Source organism: Aphidius gifuensis, linkage group LG2, assembly GCF_014905175.1.
Source record: "Aphidius gifuensis isolate YNYX2018 linkage group LG2, ASM1490517v1, whole genome shotgun sequence".
NCBI classification, from domain to species: Eukaryota; Metazoa; Arthropoda; class Insecta; order Hymenoptera; family Braconidae; genus Aphidius; species Aphidius gifuensis.
This window is the reverse complement of record NC_057789.1, coordinates 24,105,103-24,131,854: the sequence shown is the minus strand read 5'-3', so window position 1 is coordinate 24,131,854 and position 26,752 is coordinate 24,105,103. Positions and strand designations below refer to the sequence as shown.

Here is a 26,752-nt window from a genome sequence, read left to right as displayed (position 1 = left end):
GAAATAATTTAAAAAGCGATTTAAAGAGAAAAAAAAAATTATATTAATGTTGTTTTATTTGCTTGTTGGTAAATTAATTATCATGTTAATTAATTGATTGTTTTAGTAATTTTTTTTGGTTTATTTGTTTATCTTTTTATCTGTTTTCATTGTGTATTTATTAATGTAAAATTTCATAGAGATTTATGTGGATTAAATGATGAAAATAGCAAAGACTACGTCAGATGTATTTTTGAGCTTTTTTTTTTGTTTTTAAAATCCATTTTTGTCGAGTATTTGAGTCATTCTTCATAGACTGTGTTACGTTATTGGATTTGTCTGTACATGCTGACATAACTATAAACTAAAATTATAGATAAACCATCAATTTCAAAGCATCAAATATAAATCGATTTGTCAATTGACTTGGAATAAAAGTTTTGAGCAACAAACGACTGACTGAAATATTGAAAATAAAAAAAAAATCATCTCTTTTGATATTACGACAGATAGATTTTCATTTTTACTTTTGTAGAAATAAAAATTTCTAAAGCTTTGTTGAGATAATAATTAACAATTTATTTAAAATATTATTATTTTTATTTTTTTATTATCAAAGGTTTAATTATTAACAAGTGGATTCATTTTATTTATAAAAAAAAAGGAAAATAATAACGTTCAGTTAAGTATTGCGTGTACAGTTTAAGAAGAAAAAAAATTATAATTAAAAAACAATATTGTGGTATGGAAAATAAAAACAACAGTAATATTATTCTAACAATTTTAAAAAATTTATTTATCTCTGTGGGCATTTGATGTTGTTGTTAAAACGGATGTTGTATAACGGTTAATCAGCCAAGAGGAACATTTACTTAAATTGTCCCTCATGTGATAAAATTATAATCATTTTTTTTTTTTTTTTTTTCATTTTCCAACCAGGTGTACTTTTGAATAATCATCAAGCCATAAATGTATATTTTTTAAAAAGAACACCAACAATAACATTAATATATATTAAAATATACAAAAAATTATATTTGCAAATTTTATAATTTTCTACAAACTAAATATTTAAAAAAAAAAATAATTAACTTGTAATTAACAAAGTAAAAATATATATAATTTATTTTTAACAAAAAAATATATTAAAAATTATATATTTATTTTGTAAATAATACATGAAAATTAATGAATAAAAATTAATAAATAAAAACAAAAAAATATATATTACAAAAAATTTTATGTATAGGTTTAAATATTTATTAATTACAATAATAAAAAGCTCAACTTTTATGTGTTTGTATATTTTTATGGCAATATGTATTTTTTTATATAAAAATAGTTTCATGTCTGAGTTCCACTTATGAATGGAGCACAGTCTCTGACTTTTCTGACTACAGACAATCCCTGACCTACCACATTATATACACTGCCAAAGTATTTCTCAATCGTTACTTGCTCTTATCTCTTTCATCACCATCATCATCATCATCATCTTTGTCTTCTTCCTCTTCCTCATCTTCTTCTTTCTTCATTTCAATTTGTAATTTTTTTTTAAATTTAATCATTACAAGTATTTTATTTTTTTAAATAACACAATTATCATTGACCAGTTTTTTTATTTAATTTTAATTATAAAATTTATTAATAGAAAATATTGCAACATTAATATTGCATGTAGCTATTCGAGTTCAACGATTATTTTTAAATATATATTTGACAATTTTATATGTATTGAAAAATTTTATGAGGTCGTAGACTATAACTGTGTTTTATATATATTTTCAAATTATTATTTTCATGCAACAATACCATTTTGACTATTGAAAAACGTCATTTTATATATAGACAATTTGTTCGTGATGTTCGCAAATAAATTCACATCCTGAATATTGATTGATTCAAAGCTCGCATATATATAATTTTAATATTTTTTATTCTCCTAGATTCAGTGGAAAAAAAAAATTATATAATCTGATATATATCTAAAAATTTTAACATGAAATTTCACTTGCTACAATTTTTTATAACATTTTTTTTTATCAATTTATTTTTTATCTGTTATTATCACGCAATTTTATACAAATGCATACGTGTTTTTTTTTTTTATCAATACTATTTCATCTTCAATTGGAAAAAAAAAAAACAAAAAAAAAAAATACTATGGTAGGACGCTTCGCGTCTATCCCACCTCCGTAAAAAAATAAAATAATTATATTTTTATGAATTTTAAAATTTAAATAACACAAAAATATTGTTTGTGTTTTTGAAATTTTCAATTGAAAATTATTATACAAGAAAATATTCAGGTGAAAAAAAAAGAAAATGGTTTTTTTTTCTTTTTGAAAAATCTTTAGTTAGATGAAGGCATGAAGCTGTTTTATTTTACACATGGTTGAATATAATATAGCTATGTGTACGTGTGTATATGTTAAAGTTAAATTGGGTGGTGGGTTGGGTGGTACAAAGAGAAGGAGGTGGGGTAGTTACTGCAGGCCGGAATCATTTCTCGTCGCATGAATAAGTGATCGACGTTGCGAGGCCACAAAACCTCTATACGTATAGACATCTAGCTATACATGGTCACTATATAACAACCTGATATCACACACACATACACTTGTGTATATATTTTTTTATTCAGGTACCTGTATATAGTTTTGTTCATGTACCTGATGAGACTATTCCAGACTTACTGTCGCCGCTGTCTGTCTATAATCCATTTTTTTTTTCTATAGATTTTATTATTTATATGACTAACTTGAATTGTTTATATTATAATGTTAATGATAATTTTATTTAAGCTTTAAAGGCTTTTTTTTATTTATATAATATTTATAGGTTTGAATTTTTTTTTGTATTTATTTTTGATGAAAGTAAAATTGCTTGGAAAATTCAAAAAGATTTGACCAGTATAAAACTCTACATCCATTGAGTAGAAGGAAAAAAAAAAACATGGCTTGAATGTAAAAGTTAAGAAAATGGAGTAGAAGAAGGAAAAAAAAATTCACTTTAGTTTTCAACTATGTATACACTCTTCAATCATTTACGAGAGATTAATGGAATTGCCTATGTGAAAAGAAGGAAAAATCTTTTTATTATAATTATTATTTTGATTTTTTTTTTTTTTTTGTGTTGGTTTATAGACAAAGACTGTCTGTCGAATATTTTATAGTATTTAAATTGAACATTAATTTTTTTAATTAATTAAATTTGAGTATGCTATTTAAAATATATAGTTTATCAAAAATTAGTAATAATATATTTAAAAAAAATAAATATATATTATTAAATTAATTTTATAAATAAATTATTCTACAAAAATAAAATACACATCATTGTATTGAAGGTAAAGAAGCGTAAGTGCAAAAGAAAAAAAAAAAAAATCAGTTTAAAAGATCAAAGAAAAAAATATATCTCCAAATTTTTTTGGCAAAATGTTTTTACCGTTTTTTTTTTTCCAACGTTGTTTAAACAATTAAAAAAAAAAATTAAATTGAAAAAAGCACAAGTAACTGTAGATAATTAAATAAAGACATATCTCCATGGACTTACGCCTCTTTACCATTAATTTATTTTATATTTAATTGTAAAAAAAGGGCGTAAGTCCAATGAAACTTATTAACAAATTTATAAATTCTCTGAGAATATTTCAAAGTATAATAGCCAAGTTATTTGCCAAAATAATTATCAAAAATATATTTTCTAAATTTAAAAAAATACATTATTTAAATTCCAACAATGACAATTATTACATTTCTTTATCTTTACTGCGACAATACATAAATGTAGGTATATACAATACAGGTTGCAATGCATGCTACGATAAAAATGGCTGTTAATTTATTGCACAAGTGTGCAGTGTTGTAAAATTATATATATTTTTGCAGTTGAAATGTATAGAGTATATGTGTATAGAACTAACGTGGTATCAATAATAACAATAAAAAAAATATCCACCAAGCGAGGTCAAAGCAATTGTAATGTACGTCGTGCAATCGTGATGATGCAGTGTTCTATGTAGCTAAACCATATGTTACAATTCACATTTGAAATTGCAGAGTTTAATTTTCGTATATAATATTATTTCAAATTATATTGTATTTTACTTTTAAAAGTGACCATCAACTTTATTCAACAACAAACTTTTCATATTATATTCAATACAAATTTGTTAACAAACAAATAATAACAATTCGAAATTCATATCTATTTCAATAGTCAACTCAATGTATAACAACTTAATATATATAAACATTTGAATTTTAGTTTTAAGCAAAAATTAAATACACAGATTTATAAATTAATATGTATTTCAAATATTTGAATAACCATTTTATAAACTTTATATATACTCAAATAAATTCATCGTAACATTTATTAAATTACAATATTTCGAAATATATTCTCGCGGTTTTAATCCGCAATTATATTTATATAAATTAAATTTCAAAAGAGAAATTTAAAACCAACAAAATTATTATTTTAAAAATATATATATATATACATTTTTTATAATAATTTTCTTTTTTTTTTCTAACAATATTTAGTAAGAGAAACGAATTATAAATAATTTCTATTATAAAAAGTTTTTTATATAATTAGTTTCGTATATTTTATACATGTGAAAAAGGATAAAAAAATTGAATTTTTTTTTTGTAATGTGCTGTTGAATTTTAACATAGACATTGAATTTGTTTTTTTTTGTTTTTTATTATTTTTATTTGCACATGGAAAAGTAGAAAAATTATTGTTGCAAATCGTTTACATATACCATAATCGGCCATCCATGCATCCGTTTGGTTTGTTAAGTCAAACACACACTATGCTTTGAATATAAATTTTAATTTTTAAATTAATTCTTCCTTTAAATTATTTATGAAATAAAAAAATAGTAATCTTTTTTTTTACTTTTGATTATCAGGTTAATGGATTTTTTAAAAAATATAAAATTTTGCTTGGAGCTTTAAATTTTATGCGGATTATTATATGAAAGTAAAATTATATTTTTGATTTTTATTTAATGCATGTGTGGATAAATAGTTTTGAAAAGTAGCTCTATGTAATTTTGAAGGAGGATTTTGGTATTTAAATATAAAACTTGAGAAAGTCATAAAGACTATGAAGGTGTTCTTATTTATATACCGCATTAAAATTAAATAAACTGATTATAAAATTTGTATTTATACACGAGACATTATTATCTTACATAAAGATTTGATTTTTTTTTCTTTTATAAGCAAAGTACAATATGATCGTAATATAATTTATTTGAAATGCAATACTTGTGAAATAAATTAACAGCCATTTTTATCGTAGCATGCATTGCAACCTGTATTGTATATACCTACATTTATGTATTGTCGCAGTAAAGATAAAGAAATGTAATAATTGTCATTGTTGGAATTTAAATAATGTATTTTTTTAAATTTAGAAAATATATTTTTGATAATTATTTTGGCAAATAACTTGGCTATTATACTTTGAAATATTCTCAGAGAATTTATAAATTTGTTAATAAGTTTCATTGGACTTACGCCCTTTTTTTACAATTAAATATAAAATAAATTAATGGTAAAGAGGCGTAAGTACATGGAGATATGTCTTTATTTAATTATCTACAGTTACTTGTGCTTTTTTCAATTTAATTTTTTTTTTTAATTGTTTAAACAACGTTGAAAAAAAAAAACGATAAAAACATTTTGCCAAAAAAATTTGGAGATATATTTTTTTCTTTGATCTTTTAAATTGATTTTTTTTTTTTTTTTGCACTTACGCTTTTTTACCTTCAATACAATGATGTGTATTTTATTTTTGTAGAATAATTTATTTATAAAATTAATTTAATAATATATATTTATTTTTTTGTAATAAATAAATTATAGTTTTTTCTTTTTGTCATTTTTAGAATTCAAGGTCAAATAATAATACAATATATTTTGTCAGTCTTTGTCTATGAACAAACATAAAAAAATCAAAATAACAATTATAATAAAAAGATTTTTCCTTCTTTATACATAGCCAATCCATTAATTCCTTTGTCACTTAATTTTTCTAGCTATATAAAATAAAAAAACTTAAAAAAAATTAAAACTACATTTTTTTTCAGTACTAATGCTTCTTTACTTTTAATGCGATAATATATATTATCACGAGTAAAAGTATTAACGTCAAAATACATACATAAACCAAAAAAAAAAAAAAAAATATTAACACTAAATTTTAATTATTATTACTCTCTTCATAACTCTTCAATCATTAAAAAAAAAAAAAAAATATGAATTTTTTTATTCTCGTATATTACACTAATATAAAATTACAAATTTATTTATACAAATAAACAAATAAATACCCATGCCAAGAGATCAAAGACAAACTAAATTTCAACTTGTAATTATCTTGAAAAGTTTAAATTATACAAGTAGTTTATAATTTACAAAAAAACCTAAGACCTAGAAACCTAAAACCCCTAAAATTTAAAACACCAAAAATAATGTGAAAATCGGTTCAACCAACAATGTATCTATATCTAACAATGAGTATATTGTTATAGATTTCTTTAATAATAATACAAAGTTGATTCGTTGTTGTCAAGCATGAAACCTTCACGTATGTGTCTCGTTTGTTGGTGAACTTGTGATAATAATGTCGTACAACACGTGTGTATACAAAATACAAATCCATATTGTTGGCTGGTGTTCATCCAGCCTAAGCTCCGGTAGTTTATATTGTCTTACATTATACATACATCCATGTACATACACATTCAACCGGAATCACGCTTCTTGGATTTTCACCCTGACGATCATATCCTCAATGCACATTAGATTTTTTTTTTTTTTTTTTTTCTTTTACCTATTTATTTTTATAACATTCTCGTTGGTTATTTTAAAAAAATTCTTTTATCGAAATTCGATTTAAAATACAAACATGTTTCACAAATATATATCAACAGGATTATCTAAAAATTTAAATTTTTCTTTCTTTTATATAAAACTTCATGTATATTTGTAATTATTTTTTATAAATTTTATACAACTTTTATTTTATTTTCTTTCAAACTTATAATTGATTTTTCAATATTTTTATTTGAAATATAATTTGTCAGGTAAATTACATCATAGAATGATACTTGATATTTTTTTTTCAAGGTTGTTATATTGAAAAAAAAAAATAAAATTTATTCGAAGCACAATGATAAATATAATTATTATTTTATTTTTTATTTCACAAAGGATCGCGAGTTAATGATGACATCATAATAAATAATAATAATAATAAATTATTTGTTGTTTTATGCATTTGTAATAATAATTATTATAATTATTAATATTATTGTTTTTTTTATTGAAAAATAGTGAAAAGTTTTATCCAATTTTTTTTAGTTTTTTTCAATTTTTATTATGATTTTTTTTTCTAGATTAAAAGTGAAGGTTGTATGAGATTTAATAATGCTGTTTTATTGGCTAAATGAATTATCAACAATTTTAAATAGGTAGCTATTTAAAAAATATTATTTTAAAAGTTTCATTGAAATTTTTTTTTAATCTTTGAGCTTTGTTTAACAGAGAAAAACAAGATTTTTTTAAGTAAATTCTCTCAAAGATAAATACAAAGATGATTGTTTCATAGAAAAAATATTTAAAGAGTTTAAGGAAGATTGTTTTGGGAATCTTTTGTAAAAAAATATAACAGTAAAATTAAATTTTTTTTTCTATTGAATAATGGTTTAGGGAGAGAATAATCAAGCAAGACGAAAGCCCTGTTATTTTGTAAATAATGAATTACAAGGATCATTGTATATATATGGAGCTTGACTGGTATAATAAGTCGAGATGGAATAATCCATATTGGACAAGAAATGGACATATTGCAATCGATCGAAGCATGAACAATAGAAATTGTACGTTATGCTTAAATGAGTATATATACCATTTGGGAGTGTATATTCTATCATCCATGATCTATTGTCCTTTAAATTTATTATTGTCTCACGAAATAAATTTATTGATGTTAAATTATCCGGATATTATTAGTTTTTTTTTTTAAATTAATTTAACACTAAGAAAATATATTTTTTAAGTTTACAATATGCTTTGTTAAAAATGAAAAAATATAAAATACTGAAGCACATTTGTGCTACAAAAATAAATTAATAGCCATTTTTATCGTAGCAATTTTTATTGTATTCTTGGATATATTGTCGCAGTAAAGATAAAGAAATGTAATAATTGTCATTGTTGGAATTTAAATAATGTATATTTTCAAATTTAGAAAATATATTTTTGATAATTATTTTGGCAAATAACTTGGCTATTATACTTTGAAATATTCTCAGAGAATTTATAAATTTGTTAATAAGTTTCATTGGACGTACGCCCTTTTTTTACAATTAAATATAAAATAAATTAATGGTAAAGAGGCGTAAGTACATGGAGATATGTCTTTATTTAATTATCTACAGTTACTTGTGCTTTTTTCAATTTAATTTTTTTTTTTAATTGTTTAAACAACGTTGATAAAAAAAAAACGATAAAAACATTTTGCCAAAAAAATTTGGAGATATATTTTTTTCTTTGATCTTTTAAACTGATTTTTTTTTTTTTTTTTTTTTGCACTTACGCTTCTTTACCTTCAATACAATGATGTATATTTTAATGAATTAAAAAAAATGTTCAATTTATATACTGAAATATTCGACATTTATAAAAATACAATTTAGAATTTGTAATATATCAAAACATTTTTAGTTGTTTTTCCTTTGTCGGTCTCTTATCTTTTAATTTAATTTGATTTATTTACTCAGTAACCACAACTAATTATCTTAATTAACAATATTAACGTATTTTTATTTTATTTTGTCCTTTGTGTTTCAGGTGCGAACCTTGTTCGTGAGCGGTTTGCCGATGGACGCAAAACCAAGAGAACTTTATCTTCTCTTTAGAGCATACGAGGTGAGTTTCATATTTTATACATTTTATTATTATCATTATTTTATCCTATTTTATTTCAAAACTTGTTTGTTTTTTAGTATATTATTATTTTATTCATTTTTTTTTTCATTTTATCTGTCTATTGACATTTAAATTTTCGTTATTTATATTTGCGTTTTTTCTCCATAAGTTTTATTTGCCTGTGTTGATTAATTAATTAATTAACTAATAATTAAGTGATTGTAATTGTATAGTTATTTGCTCAGACTGCTTCAATTTTATCATCACTCAAATTCCCCTATTATAAATTGTCGAAATGCCCTAAAATATAAAATGTAATTCACTTTTTTTTATTTTTTTTATTTTTCGTTCTGTAAACTTTTCATTCAATCGGCAAAAAAAAAATCTTTGAAGTTATGATAAAATTAAAAATCATACAACACAGACTAGTTGAATAATCACAATTTTTTTTTGACTTTTTTTTTTAACCTTGCAAAAGACAGTTAGTTATAAAGCAGTGGTTTGAAAATAACAAATTTTATAATGCACTTTGAATCAAACAATTGTGACATTTTAATATAAACATATTTTTTTTTTTTTTTCGACTAGTCTTTATTATCGGAAATTATTATTTTCTCTTTCCACAGTTAATTTGATAGAAATGATATTGTCGTTTTATCGGATATCGGAATATTGTCACTTCCCTGCGTTCCTTTTAACCCAAAGATGCTTTTTTTTTATGATTTTTTTAATTAAAGATAATTTTTTAAATTTCCAATAATCAATTTAACCGAATTATCAATCACAGATTTGAATAATTAATTCATTTAATTTTTCAATAATACAAATCGTTAATTTTTATTTTTTATTTTTCAATATATTATTCCCAAATCAATGCGTTTTTTCACAAACAAAATAAACCTCTATGTAAATTATTTTTTTCTTTTTTCCATGTAAATTTTTTCATGCAAAAAAAATAAATATTTACAACACGAAATGTGATTTCAAAGTGGACTTTAATGATTAATCAATGTATGTTTGTTACAAAAAATTGCGGCTAAAAAAAATTCAAAAAAAAATAAAGATAATCACTCTTTGTGTTACACCCTGATTCTAATTGCTACAGTACACGAATTTGGTCAATACATTAAACCACCTGTGTACCATAAGTTTAACATTTTATCATCAGCTAAAAATTTTTATTAAATATATATTTTATCAAATTTTTGTTGCCTATTTATAATATTTTTTATCGTTTTAAAACTTTTAAAATTAATTAAATTTACTGTTTATTTATTATTTATATTTTTTACAATTTAAAATATAATTTATACTAATGATTATCTAACTCGTATTTTATTTATAATTATACTTAACATTTGATTTATTTTTACTTTATTTATTTTTGTATTTTTATGATTATCGCGTATTAACTAGTCAAGTAAACGACTATCAAATGTTACCAGCACGTTCAAAACATATTTAACACAACTTGTATGTAAAAGTATGTTTTTTTTTTTTAAAAAAAATTTATTTATTTATTTTTATCTCTATTTTTGCTCTACAAGAATCTCATGTCTTGCATTAGCAAGTACAACATTTCCAGTTTCCAGAATATATATTTTTTTTTTTATATATTTCTTTGGTAGATATTATGCTGATGGTATACTCACCTGTACATTTTAATAATACACATGTATGATAACACACATGTGCACATTGAATACATGAACAATATTCTTTTTCATAAAAAAAAAAAAAAACAAAATATATTTTTGTATTAAGATTAAAATATAGAAATAAATATTATAATAATTTTTAAATTTCATAATAAAATTGTTATAAAATTTTTAAATTTTTATTGCGTAATAATTTTTTTACAAAAGTCCAGATGATACCTGGAATAAATATAATTTCCTCATCTGGTTGAACATTTTATTTTCCTGATAATAATTCATCTTTTTCTTTGAAATATTTTCTTTATTATTATGTTTAATTTTTGTATTAATTTAAAATCATCTTGTTGTAATACCACGAAGCTGTAATTTTTTAAAAATACATACTCATTTACACCGTAAAATTTTTATATGATTCGTGTCATGATTGATGTCTCCGGGTGTTCAAGTTGATGGAGGAAAAACATCGTAGTGTTTCTGTTCACCTTACGGTATTTATCAAAGAAGACCTAGTCTTCTTGATTTTGAGTTTAAAAAAAATACTGTAAAGTCCATTTTGAACTTGATTCTGTGTCAGTATGTATCAACGTTTAAATATTCGCGGCACATTGTGCGAGCGCCATACGGTGCTGCGGTCTCTCCCCGCTATACTACGGCGGAAAAATTTCCTCCGTCATAAAGACATGATGAACTACATGTTGAAGATCATCCTGATTACTCATCTAAGCTCACTAGTGAACAATTCTAAATTCAAGATGATCCTAGGATTAATTTACACGGTGAATTCTCATTAATATTTTTAATATATTTATAAATTCATCATGAATTCCGGATTGTTCCTCACATGAATAATCATGATGGAATTTATTTCCTTTTACACTTTGATGCTCATCATCATCTTGGATACTTGGAGACAATGTACGTTCTAAAGTTCATAACAATTGTACATTGTGGCTTTTTTTTTAGTGTACTTTTTTTTATTTTTCTACCAAGCATCGTACAATTACTGTACATGCGTTTTACGAGTCTTGTATTTTTAAAAAATTACGATGTCATAACGTTCCAACTACAGGGTAGTTTGAGAAATAAAATATTAATGTAAATAATACAAAAAAAAAAATGTTAATAAAATTTGAAAAAAATATATGAAAAATTATTTTAAGGTTTTTTTTTTATTTAATTATAACCTCTGGTTCATAAAATTTTATAAAAGTTTTACTCGAAAAATGTGTATGTAATTAATTAATTAAAAGTACACAAGATGAAAATATTTTATTTATTATTTTAATAAAAAAAAATTTTAAAATTTTGATGAAAAATAAAATTTTACATTTAATTTTTTTATAATAATTATAATTTTTTATTTATTCAACAAATTAATTAATTTTTTATTACTATTTACAGGGTTATGAAAATTCACTGCTAAAAGTAACGAGTAAAAATGGAAAAACTGCATCGGTAAGTAATTTTAAAGTAATAAAAAAATAAAAACGAAAATGTGATTTTATTTATTTGTTATTTTATTTTCAAAATAAAAACTATTGGCAATCGCAAATAATGAAGTTGTCAAGTGACGGTATATCTAGTTGAAAAGTTTTTTATTAAATTGTCCAGATGGAAAGAAAATTTATCTTCCATTCGATGTGCTAAAACTTTTTTTAGACTCGTTGACATTTTTTTTATTTTTAAATTCACATTTTTTTTTGCTCCCAGTTTGATATTTAAAGGAAAAAAAAAATTAATTAATTTTTAAATATCCCTCTAATATTACTCTATAGATAAAAATTTTTTTACATTTTTTTTTTGTTTTTTTATAGTAACAAATTTTAAAGTTAAATACGTTTCTACAAAGTTGCGCTAAAATTTCGAGCTAGAAAAAATTTATTATTTACAAATTTTCCGTAAAATTTTTGCAATTTATTTATGCTCATTTTAGCATTGAAGAGTTTAGGTTTGATAATTTGTTAATAAGTAAATTTTATATACAGCCTAGTTGTTGAATAACTTAATTTAAAAAATTAAATTTTGATCGTGCAAAAATTTTTGAAAATTCAATTCAAAATAAAAATAGATAAAACAGCTGTTATAAATAAGGGATGTCACAAAATATTCAATACACGATATTGAGGATAAACTCATGAATGTCATTTACAATATTTATTTGGATCATTTTTTATTTTTTTTATTTTTTGAATGTGGGTTAAGCAATTTTCGTCCGGCTATAAACCAACTAGAGCGCCAGTAGACACAGCCAGTAGATACGGCCTGGCACAGTCAGACACGAATCGATAACACTAAAATATTCTTCCAACAAATTGTCTACACAATGTATTCTTTCTTCATATTATCATTATCAATTCAAATTAATTAAACATTAAAAATTTCAAGGATTTCTTTGTGAGCTAAAAATTGGTATTATGGCTAAATTTAAAATATGACTTTAATGAATTTTCATTCAGTAAAATGACTGCATATATTTTTCCAGTCAATTATTTTAAATAACTCCGAGTTTTAGAATCATTTTCTGGTAGAAAAATATATCTTCAAATATTTCTTTTGAAGCTTAAAGCTTGAAGAAATACTTTCAAGTTTTTTTTGATATTTTTTCAAGTTAAAAAATCGTGGAATAAATTTTTTTAGATCCAAATTTATCCAGAGAAATTGATGGAAAATTTCTCCAGTTATTTATTCAAATGGGGCGATTTTAGAGAAGTTTTAAAAACTATTTCAATTATTTTTCAGTTTCGTATATTAAATTAAATACAAATCAATAAATGGATGGAAAAAAATTGAAATTGAAGTGTTTTTGTGATTTATTTTAAAAAAATATTAGAAAGATTTTTTAACTTTTTATAATTTTATTTTGATAATATTTAAAAACCTGCTCATAAAAATTAAAATCAAGTAAATTTTGTGAATTTATATCAACTTTAAATGGCTTGTCCTTGACTTGAAAATGAAAATAAAATAATTCGAATCTCAAAAACTTTTCCAAATATAAATATATTTTTTCGAAAATATTAAAAACAAAAAATACAATCTTTAAATTTTTATTAAAAAAAAAAATTATTTCTTTACAGCCGGTAGGTTTTGTAACATTTCACACAAGAGCAGGAGCTGAAGCAGCAAAACAAGATTTACAGGTAACAATTTATATATTTAAAAAAAAAAACCTACTAACAAAAAAAAATTATTAAAAAAAATACAAGATATAATTTTATTAACTAAATAATAAATTTTTATTATCAATTAAACAAAAAAGTAATAATAAAAATATAATAGTTAATATTTATAATAATATAACAATGAAAATTTAATTTGCACCGTGTGATATTTAGTCAATTAAACAATATAATCCTGTTTCACTTAAAACCACCCACAACCCTTGACCCATGCCCAAATTTAACTATATTTAGATGGTGGTGTTTGTTATATATTATAAAACTAGTTAATATTATTATTCAAGTATATACTCAACACCAAGTATTTCATATATTTCATTTATTCTCTGTTTCTCTCTTCTTAAAAACCACAACACGCAACTTGACCTCACGCAATACTGCAATGTATAGTTAAATATATGCCTTTATTTTATTTTTAATAATATATTATATTTTTTTTTTTATAATCCACTATTGATGCCATCTGGCTCACACAAATATCCACCCCTAAAGTCAAACCCTTGCTCACCAATTCCACCTCAACCAGCCCTCTCTATAAACCCTCTCAATATTATTATAAAAAAATAAATTCAATTAAAAGACAATTTTATCAAATTAAAAAATATTAAAATATTCTTGTATATACAATTAAATGAATACATATTTTGTTAATTTGAAAATTTAAAAAAAAAATCATTATCAAAAATTTTAATTAAATTTAAAAGAAAAAAAAAAAGTAATTAATTTTAATTATTTTTATATAATATATATAATAAATTGTTGATTTAATTATTGTTTTTTTTTTTCATTGGTTATATGAGTTAATTAATTAATTAAAATGCATAATTAATTAATGTGAAAAAAAAAAAAAGAAAAAAAAAAAAACCACAAATCCTATTTCCCATTTTTACTAATTTAGGGATCTATTTCCAGCAGGGGGTTAAATTTGATCCTGATATGCCACAAACCATACGTTTGGAATTTGCAAAAAGTAACACAAAGGTTAGCAAACCCAAGCAACCAGCCGCTGCAGCAGCCACCTCGCACCCCGCTCTGATGCACCCTCTAACCGGACGTAAGTATGCACCGCCACTCTTTTCACTCGCCGTTTTTTAATTATTTATATTTTTTAAAATTAAATTAGTTATTAATTTATTAATTATAATTAATGTTTTTTGTTGATTTAATTTAGTTATATTTTTTTAATTAACAAGTTTGTTTTGAAATTTAAAAATCATTTAGTTTGTTGATTTCCTTTTTTTTTTTTTATTGTAAAATAATATTTATTAACAATTGAATGACAGTGGAATAAGGGTACATCACATTACCTTGTATCACTTTATTTCCAAATTTCCTATTACACATTAATTCTATCCATCCATTTTTTTTTTTATTGAATCACCAACATCTTTTATCTCACAAGCACTTGTATGAATTACTGATAAATTGACTATTTTGAATATTTATTTGGTTTTAAAATTTTCCATTGAAAAATAGCAACAGTTTTTTTGATGATAAGTTTATAAAAAAGATATAAAATTACAAATTTTATTGTAAAAACAATTTAAAATTCAATTTTTGTTTATTTTTTTGAATTTTACTAAATGAAAAATAACAATAATTATTGTTTAAAAATTAAATAAAATAAAGAATTTTAATGAGAAAAAAAAAATTAAAATTCCAAAAAAAATATCTGTTTTTTAAATTTGAAAATTGAATTTTTAAAAATTTTTTAAAAAATATTACAAATCGAAAAACAATGACAATTGCAAAAATGATAAATCAAAAAAATAATTAAATAATTAAAATTAAAAAAAATTGAAATTTAATAACTAAGTATATTTTCAATTTAAAAATTTAATTTTCATAATTTCCATTCGTTTTTAAAATATATAGAGTATATAAAAATGAAATTAAAATTAAAAAATTAATAAATAATTATAAAACAATAAAGATTAATGGAAAAAAAAAATTTAAAATTCAATATCCATGCAAGATATTTGCTCTCTGAGTGAAAAAGATTCCAGAATAAAAAGTACAAGATAAAAATAAAAAATAAATAAACATAAAAACGTTTAAATTCAAACGAAAACTTAAGAAATGAGTTTGCTTTGGTTTTTTTTTTTTTAAAGCTTTTTCTATTGTACTAGTTTTATAAACATATATATTTTTTATGTATAACTTTATACAGTGTTTATTTTCTCTTTGTCAATTTTTTTTCATTTCATGTCTCTTTATTTTATTTATTTTTAAATATATATATTTTTTTTTGTTTTATTTTCTACGTTGAATTTATATTCTCAAGTTTAAGACCAATTCGAGTCTCGTAGTTGAAGAATTAATTGCATACCGAGGGAATATATATCTTGTCTATTTAAAAAGTGAGTTAAAAAGTTTTTAAGATAGTTTCATCCTTGGTGAGTCATCTTGATAATGAGACCTTTGAGTTATCAATGTTATCACTGAAATTTCAACTCAAACTTTGACAAATATATTCATCAACTTAGTCAAACAAGCTATTATTATTATTTATATAATATTTTCATGTTATTATTTTTAACTATATTAAAAGTCATAAAATTTAAAGAAGATAATTAACAAACAAAATATAAATTATTTTTCATTACATAATATTTAAAAAATCAAGATGAAAAATAAAAAAAATAATTATTTTTATTTTCTTAATTATTTCTAAAATTTATGCAAATTAATGATAAATTTTTAATTAAAAAAATTAATAATTTAGATTTTTAATTTTTCGAAAAAAAAAAAAAATTTATAAAAATGATTTTCTATTAAATTGGAAATGATGAAATTTTTAAAAATTTTATATTTAATTTTCAGACTTAGGAAGTCCATTTTTCCCTGGTGGACCTGAATTATGGCATCATCCTCTTGCTTATTCAACAGGCGGTGAATTACCTGGTACACTTCAACATGCAACACTTGTTCATCCTGCCTTACATCCACAGGTTCCTGTACGTTCTTATCTTTGACTATCTGCGGACAAAGGTTTAGAGCAGCCAAACAATGCCCAGATGCACGTTAGTAACAAAAAAAAAAATATTATAAATATCTAGCAATAAATTTATTTTTTATTTTAAATTGCAAGCTAATAATTATTAGCGTTTGTAGGAAAAAAATAATAATGAAAATAATAACTCGATTGCATGAAAAACATCAATTAAAAAATATAATTTCAATTGAAATAATAATTTAAATTGTGTGGTTATTTGTCCATGAAGTAATAAGCTTTGTGATATGATAACAATAATTATTAACAAATTCATATTTGAAAGTTGATGGATCAATGGTAAATTTAAATTTAAATTACGCCATAAATATCAATTTAGTTGCAAAGTTTTTCAAGTGTTTGTTAAAATATTTTAATAACAAGCTTATTATTTGAATTTTATGTTAAATAATTATCAGATTTAAATTTACACAATGGAAAATAAGTGAAAATTAATTATCCATTTTAGTGTTAGATAATGTTTTTAGAAAATTCATTTTATTTTTTATTTTTTTATATAAATATTTGTGAATAATGGAAATTTTTTTCTTTTGATTTTAATATGACAAGTGAATCCATGAGAGAATATTAATGATATTTCATTTGTTGTATAATTAATTTTAATTAAAATTATATTTTGTCTTTTCAAAAAGTTTTAAAATTTAATTAAGGAGTTTTTTATTATTTTTTGAAATTAATTTGTCCTGTTTTTGAGGAAAATATATGGAAAATAATGGAATGTAATACCGGCAATACATTTTATTTGAATACTGATTAAATTTTGACTAATTTTTGAAAAATATTTATTTGGCTTTTAAAATATTTACCATAATGGAAAAATAGCAACAATTTTTTTGATGATAAGTTTATAAAAAAGATATAAAATTACAAATTTTATTGTAAAAACAATTTAAAATTCAATTTTAATGCAAAATATGTTTTTTTTTTTTTTTTGAATTTTTGTTTATTTTTTTGAATTTTACTAAATGAAAAATAACAACAATTATTTTTTAAAAATTAAATAAAATAAAGAATTTTAATGAGAAAAAAAAAATTAAAATTCCAAGAAAAATATCTGCTTTTTAAATTTGAAAAATTTTTTTTTTTAAATATTACAAAATGAAAAACATCGACAATATTGTAAAAATAATAAATCAAAGAAATAATTAAATAATTAAATTTAAAAAAATAAAATTGAAAAATTAAGTATATTTTCAATTTAAAAATTTAATTTTCATAGTTTTCATTTATTTTCAAAATTCTATTTACGAAAACGATATTTTGAATTTTTATTTTTACATGAAAAATAATATGAAAATAATTATTAATTACAGGCACCAATGTCTTTGCAACATCCATCAGGTTTAACATCGATACATGCATCTCTGCCTCACTTTTTACCATCACCACAATTGGCATCACCAGTTGGATCATCATCATCCCAACAAGGTATGGTCGGCAATGGACCATGCTCTACTCTATTTGTTGCTAATCTTGGACAATTTGTATCGGAACATGAGCTCAATGAAATATTCAACAGGTATGTTTTCTTAATTAAGCAATTACTATTATTTCACAATATTATTAACAACAATACATCAACAACAATAACAACAACACAACAATAATCCAAAGTTTAAATTGTTCCACATTTTAATTATCAACAGCCATTAAACCTCAAAAATAATTATCAATTTAATTTTTAAAAATAATTTGAGGCTTGAAAAATATATTCTATTCAATTATTAACAACAATTTAATGTTTAAAAAAAATATATTTAATTACCAACAATAATATAAAGATTAAAGTGCAAAAAAAAATTAGTAAAAATATTTTTTTTTTATATTATTTTTAAAATAAATCGAATTGAATTTTTAAACTGAAATTTTTAATTAAACAAATTAGTGTAAAAAATAAAAATAAAATTTTTTTTTTTTCATTTTATTTTTATAAAGTTAAATTTTTAATAAATTTAGCAATCTAATTAAAAATTCATAAATAAGAGTTGTAAATTTAGGACAAACGGATATCCGTTTTTATTTTAAATTTGATTTCAATGATAATATTTTTCTCATAGATATTTTTTTTCACGTATTAAGTAAATTTTATTTATAAATTTATTGAATTTTAATATTTCAAATTTCATTGAAAGTTTTTTATTTTCTCACTATATTTTTTTCGCAATATTATTTTCATTTAGACCAAAAATAGCTAGATAATATTCTCCACAAATTTTATAAGCTAAAAAATATAATTATCGTTTAATTTTTCATTATAATTTTGTAATTTTATTCTTAACATTTCTTCAATTATTTTTCAACTTGAAACTGCAACAAAGCTCTCAATCAACCCATCAAATTTCTAATAAATATTAAAAATTATTAAACAACAGTATCAATTAATTAACAACAATATCAATCAAAAATAATAATCATAATTTAAATAATTAAAATAGTTACAAGGATAAATAAATTTCAAGTTCAAATATTAAATTTCGACTATGAATTTTTGTTGTTTTTCTTTCTTTTTTTTTTGTTGGAATTAACCCTTGTGGATTATTTTCTTGGCAAAGTTCAATGACAGTCAAAGCACTAACACTATTTTTGAGCTGTGTACATATACATAATACAAAACTCACTTGTGTTGTTGACTACGTGAGATTCGTTGTCATCCTGCTTCCGGTTGTGGCTTTACTGTCGCTCGTTAACGTCGTGAAACTTGAAAAATTGCTTTCGGCAAAATAAGAAAATTCATAAGAATATAAACGAAAAATAAAAAAAATAATTAAACCTCATATATACACACTTTATCAATCAATAAATTTTATTTAATTGAAAATATATATTGTTTTAAATTTTTTAATTTTCAATTGAACCAATTAGTTTTTTTTTTTTTTTGATGAAAATGTTTTTTTCATCGAAATTTATTCATATCATCAATTAATTAATTTTCCATAAATCAATAGATTATAATAATCATCAATATAATGGAAAATTTGAATAATTATTCTACTTTTAATTAATTATATTTATCATTTGAAAATAATAAAATTTCAATGTTTTAATTGATTTTATTTGAAAATAAAAAAAGGGCATATATTGATATTAATATTATGAAATTGAGTTGAATATTTCCGAGTGATTTTATTCATATATTCAGTCATATTATTTTTCAATTTTTTTTTGTATTTGGTTTGTTGAAATGTCGAGTTATTTATATGACAAATTTCGATAATTAATTTTCATAAGTAACTATGAAAAATCAATAGTGACACGAAACGAAAAATGTCTATATTTGCAAACACAGAAAATGTTTATTATTAAATAGATAACTGTTATTATTTTTACATATAAATTTTTGTAATTAATTCTACAAACAAGTCAGTATTTCAACGAACTTGATGTAAAAAAAATTAGTCAAAAATATTCATCTGTAAACGTAGAAACGAATCATGAATTTGTAAATTTTTGTTAATTTTTTATTCGTTTTTCTCCTAAACTAGGATGGTAAAGAAAAAAATTAAAATCACACACTGATAATTAGATTTTAAATTTACAGATATATTTTTTCGATTGATTTTTTTAAACTTGATTAAAATCAATACTTATTTTTGCTCTATAAATTTTATAAATCAACTTTGAAAAATGATAAAAATAAATCAACGCCAGCTAACTTTTTTTCGACTTGATTGATTTTTTTTTTTCATAGTTTTTTTTAAATATCAATTATGGAAATTTATCACATCAATAACTTGACATTTCAACGAACCAAATGCAAAAAAAATTAGTCAAAAATATTTATTAGCAAACGTTGGACCTAATTAAGTATAATATTATCAATTTCCAGTTATTTGTCATCACGTTTCGCAGCATACTGTCATGTCTCTCCCCAAAGAAACTCATCATTAATATTAAAAATAGAAATATTTATTGTACTTTTGTTGTACTTTTTCTTCAGACAAAGTGACAAACTAAATAACTATTGACAGGGAAAATTGTTAGATGAAAGTGATGTGGTATAAATATAAATATATACTTTTTGTATAAACACATATAAAAAAAAGGGTATTAGTTTGTTGTAGAGAAAAGAAAAGGGTAGTTTGTGGTTGGAGTTGATTTTCTATATACATATAAAATAGAAGGATAAATAGGTAGATAAAGTTTTCAGCAACGAATGAAGTACGAATGGTCGGTTTTGAATGCTCGTGTGTCTCTTGAGGGTTGTTAAACGAAGACAGATATATATAAATAAATAAAGATAAAGATATTTGACTGATTCGTCTACCCTTACAATACATGCTACGATACACCCTCAAATTATTTGGCTCGTTGAATTTACCTCTCGGTTTTAGATCCTCGTTTACACACAACCATCGTCTGTCTTTTCATCCAACTTGAAAATCGATTTCAACTCTTCTTTCACCTTTATCTCTAAAATTTAATTATTTATTTATCAATTTGGCTAGTTATTTATTTATTTATTCAAGTATTTTTTTATTTATTTATTTTTATCATTATTATTTCGTGCTTTTTTTAAATGTCTAACTTTTATCATTTTAATTTTGTTTTTTTTTTTCAAATTTTCTTTTTTTTTTTCTGCTAATTTTGTAATACGTTAATAACTTTTTGACCTTTTTTTTTTCTTTATCTTGAACACTAAATAATTGATATGAATAATTTAAAAAAATATATATACATACACTTGAGAAAAAAAAAATTATTCATAAATTAAAAAAAAAAAAAGCTTTGAAATTTTAAATTTAAATTTCGCTTTTTATTTTAAATAGTCATGAAAATTAATAATTTTAATGATAATTATACTTAAATTATTTATTGAAATACAAATATTTTATAATTTGAAATGGAAAAAAATTTGTTGCCAGGCAGTGAAAAATTGATGCTAATTATATTTCACGAATGAAAAGTTTTTTTTTAAATCTAATTTTAGAGAAACTGTTTTAATTTTTCAATAAACTTTTAAATATTTTTATTTATAAATTAATATACTATATTAATTATGTTTTTTTGTGGTTTTGTTAAAATTTTCTTTGACCAAACAAGTGCGACCACTACAGTAGTATACTGTCGCACGTAAATAAAACCTCGTAATGCGTCATACTCGCCTTGCATTCCCACGATTATCATAATTGTTATTATTTTATTTATATGCATATGATTGCGTGTGACTGGTTGCGATTAAATAACATGGAAAAAAAAAAATTTCAACTATACCTTAACCTATTAAATAAAATGAAAAAACCATAAATAAATTTTTTTATAAAATATATAATATTTTTTTTGTTATAAACAATTTCTATTGAAGGACAATTTTTTCTGGTTTTTTATTTTTTTTTTGTTATCTTCAAGTTTTTCGCGTTATTGTCATTTTTAAAATACAAGTTTTATCTTGCGTGTTTAATACACATAATTATATGAAAAAAAAAATAATAGTTGGAAAAAAAAATTATATATATAATTGGGGCGATCGGTACTCGGTATGTATATATGTGTTTTTTAGGTTTGCTCGTGTTTCGTGTCACCAAGTCATCAATACTTGCAAAAGCTTATATACGTTTTTTTTTTTGTAAATTATTTATATAAAATCATGTAAAATAATATTACTATACAGTTTTGGCGATTAATTTCTATTTAATTTTCAAGGAATCTTTTGAAATAATATTCGTTTTCTCACCCTACAGATCGGGAGAGAGTATCGAATACGTCTAATTTGATTTAATTACTACTGCAATGTTTTAACAGCTAGTAACTAGGAGAAGCTTAATTCCAAAAGACGTGTATTTATGTTTTAAATCATCAATCAATTGCGATTTAAATAATATAATAATATTAACTTTAATAAATTAAATTTAAAAATAAACGTGATTAAATACGTCATTGTTAAATAAAGAAAGTAAAAAAAAAAAAAAGTAAAAGATAAAAGACAATTAATAATTCAAAATGAATAAATAAAAATAATTTCTCTAAATAATCTGATCACGTAAATGATAGTGAAAAATAAAAAAATATTTAAAGAGTAATTAAATTTACAGATAAATAAATAATAATTAAATAAAAAATTACTAAAATGTAATTTAATGAAAGTAAAAAAAATAAATAAACAATTTTAATAATAAATAAATTAATAAAAATTGGTAGGCAAATGTGGATCAGAAGATAATAAAATTAATGATGAAAAAAAAGAAAATTTTTTTAAATAAAAAAAAAAATTTTTAATAATAAAACGAATCCAAGCATATCATAGAATTAAGATGACTGCGTGGCATATCAAGAGGGTGATGGAAAAATATTATAAATTTAGATGAAAAAAAAATAAAAATATAAAAATTATTGACATTTATTTATAAAGTAACTATCTCAATAATAATTATCGAGAGTGTGGGTGTGTTTGTTTGTGTTTATGTGAAAATGTGTCAAATGAAAAAAAGAAAAAAAATTTAGAAAAATATATATTACATGCGCAAGTTTTGAGCTAAAGCGTATTTGTGAAAATTAAGGAAAAATTAATCCTCTTTTTTGATATTTTCGATTTTCAAAAGAATACATACTGCCATCTATTAGTCACCCCGGAACTGCACTATTGATCGAATCTTGTTCACAACTAAATTATTTCCCCGCAGCTAGATACTAAATAATAAAAAACCTACTTTAATATTTATTTCTTTTTTTTCTTTTTTCTTACCTTTACTATTTTTTTATATTCTATAAAAAAAAAACATCCCAGTGGAATTTTTCTTTCAGTATTTTTACTCAATTTTCTTTGGAGTCGAATAATTCACTTTTGCTTATTTTTTTTTTTTGTATATAATTCCATTTTAAAGCACATTAATATAACTCCATTTTAAAAACTAATTTTGTGTATTCTCTTATTTTTAATTCTCGTTATTTTATGTCTCAATTTTTTTTGTAAATTTTAATAATGTTTTGAATTTAATTACTCGTGTAATAAACAGGTTTTTTTTTAAATCTCTATGATTTCTTTTTCTGCGAAACAAAGGTTTTATAAAACAGTCTGTCTGTGAAAAAAAAAATGAAAAGAAATGATGATGATGATGATAAAGAAATAAATAAATTTCGAAAGAAGAAAAAAAAAAAAAATTTAACGGTTTTTGAAGCTATTTACAAAATCACGCTGTGAATTTAAGTAATAAAATTATGGATGTGTATATATGATGTAAGTAAGTCAAGTTTGTCTGTGTTGTTATTATAAATTAAATTTCATATATATATGGTTCAAAAAGTAAGATATATATATTATACTAAATAGCATAGAGAAGTCTTGGCCTCAACCTCTTGAGAAAAACATCGTCTAAGATGTATATATACCGTTAGACTTGTTCGTAAATTCGCAATTCTACAACTTGGCCTTTACGGGAATGAAAAATTGCACTCTAGTTATATACATATAGCTATATAATACATAAATATATAAATATATATTACATGTATGCGAGCTTAATGGAAAAAATGAGATAAAAATTTCGAAAAAAAAAAATATCCTTTTTAATAATATTAACAGTATGATATTTAAGTTTCAAAGTTTTATTATTTTTTTTTTGTTTTTTATAAATTTTATTTATCAAGCTTTTATTACCCAATAAAAATATATAAATTTATATTAATTAATTTTAATGTTTCTTTTTTGAAAAAACCCAATAGCTGTAAAATTCAACGATTTGAAAAGGAAAAAAAAAATCGTAGAGAAATTTTTTTTATTGAACAAAAAAAAGCACTTAAATTTGTAAAATAAATACCTTTTTATATTTTTTTTTCTGTTTGTTTATTATTTTAAAAAATTATCTGAATTGTGAGAATAAAAATTAGCGAAAATTATAAAATAAAATTTCGAGTTTTTATTTTTTTTAAAAAAAGCTCTATTAAATTAATTAATAAAAATATAAAAAATAAAAAATAACTATTAAAATGATATTATTTATGAAATTTATTTATCATTAATTAAAATTTATTTCATCCTGTTTAATCATTGAATGATAATCATTATAAAAATCAATAAATCAAAATGATAAAAAATGAAAATCGAAAAAAAAGCTCTCCTTTAAAAAACCCCCAAAAATATCGCAATTATATTTTTTTATTCATTGATAATTATATCATTTCGTTAATAAATTTGATCGTTAATTAAAAAAAAAAATAATTTTAATGATAGTTTGAAATTTATCTATTATAAAAATCAAAATGCTCATTGAAAATTTGAGATAATGAGCCGCAAAAAATTTAGATTCATTGTTTTAATTTTTTTTTTTATTTATATTTTTTAGTTGAAAAAAAAAATAAAGCACGTATTATTACGCTTTTTTTATTTGTGCACAGTTTTTCCGGTTTCTGTCGGCTTCGTATGCACACAAAAGGAGGTTCACCCGTGGCTTTTGTTGAATTTCAAGACGTTCGATATGCGGCCCATGCAATGGCTGCCCTACAAGGAACCTTACTCCTGTCCTCTGAACGTGGACCAATTCGAATTGAATATGCTAAATCGAAAATGGCCGAGGTGAACTTTGCAAATATATGGATTGAAGTAGGTTTCATACATCAAAGCTTTTTTTAATTTTCATATTTCATTATATCATATTTTTCTTAGCAATCAGGTAAATTACACAAAAAAAAATTTCTTAGAAATTCAAAAAAATCAAAAATTAAAATTTTAAATTAAAAAACAGGTAAACTACCATTTGAAGAAATTAAAAATTTATTTACATCTCTATTTTGAATTAATTTTAAAAAATATAAAATTACTTATTTTAGAAAAATTCAATAATTACATTTTTTTCGAAATTGATAGAAAAAAATTAGAAAAATTCGCAGGTTAATTATTTCTCGTAGAAATTTCTATCGAAAAATTTTCCCAAATTTAATTGCACACAAGTACTTCAAGATATTTATTTAAAAACTATCAAAATAAATTTCTTTTGATGTAATTTATTTAGTTATAAATTTTTAAAAACTAAGTCATAGAAATTTTCTAAAAGAAAAAACGAACAAATTGAGTCACGCTGTCGTAAAACCACGATGAAATATATTTTTTTAAATAAAACAACAATTATTCTGTTGTTATTTGTGAGCTTAAATAGATTTTATTATATATATTTTTTTTATCTAAACAAAAAAAGGAACAAGATGACAATAAGTCACATTGTTTCGTCGTATTTTATAACATGTTTTTGATGCTGAAACTTTCGTTTCACGCTTTCACGATTCGCCCAGTTTTATGACTTATTTTTTATCCCTCAGCCACTTTTTTTTTACCTTTTTTTCATCACCTTGTTGTTGTATTATTTGTTTTTTTTTTCTTCAGAATGATTGGCTTGAAACATTGTCATTTAAATATTTTTTTTAAATCATAAAAAAATATTTAAAGCGTGCTCGCAAACAATAAGTAATTTATTATTAACTATATATACAAAAAAATAAATTTTATATAAATTATTTCTAGACTCACCATGAATAATTTTATTATATATATTTTATTTTGATTCGTTTTGCTAACAATTGCAGTATTCATTGACTCAATCAATGAGAAATATATTTCATGACTTTATTTTTTTTTTAAAAAAACATTTTTATTATTTATATAACCCAGTTTTAAATCGACTCGAAGAATTTATTATTATAAAAATTATTATTGTTAATAAACCTTGAATAAAATATTCGAAAGGTTTTTTTTTTTTTTTTTATTTATTTGCTGTATACCTTGGGAAGGATTGAACACTTGTTGAGGAATTTACACTATCACACAATTATATATATCTAACACTTTTTATCATGACTAATCTTCAATTGTAATTTGTTTTTTTTTTTATTATTGACTCAGACATTAGAAAAAAATATAAATTTAAAAAACAAAACTGTGTAAATTTTAAAAAATTTATGTTGAGTTGTTTTTTTCGATCGAAAAATCGAAAAAGATTCGATTTCGAAAGATTTTATTTTATTTTTCGAAAGCTAAATTTTTAC

The 26,752-nt window shown here is 21.7% G+C and overlaps 1 protein-coding gene across 1 annotated transcript in view; it reads left to right on the top strand.

The window, feature by feature from the left end:
- LOC122849667 (protein couch potato-like) overlaps positions 1-26,752 on the top strand; it is a 37,443-nt gene that overhangs the window by 4,099 nt on the left and 6,592 nt on the right. The window contains exons 2-8 of the mRNA XM_044148442.1: positions 8,856-8,933; positions 11,993-12,046; positions 13,669-13,731; positions 14,683-14,824; positions 16,594-16,727; positions 18,097-18,302; positions 25,112-25,316. Coding sequence (XP_044004377.1) covers positions 8,856-8,933; positions 11,993-12,046; positions 13,669-13,731; positions 14,683-14,824; positions 16,594-16,727; positions 18,097-18,302; positions 25,112-25,316 — 882 coding nt within the window. The remainder of the gene's footprint in view (positions 1-8,855; positions 8,934-11,992; positions 12,047-13,668; positions 13,732-14,682; positions 14,825-16,593; positions 16,728-18,096; positions 18,303-25,111; positions 25,317-26,752) is intronic.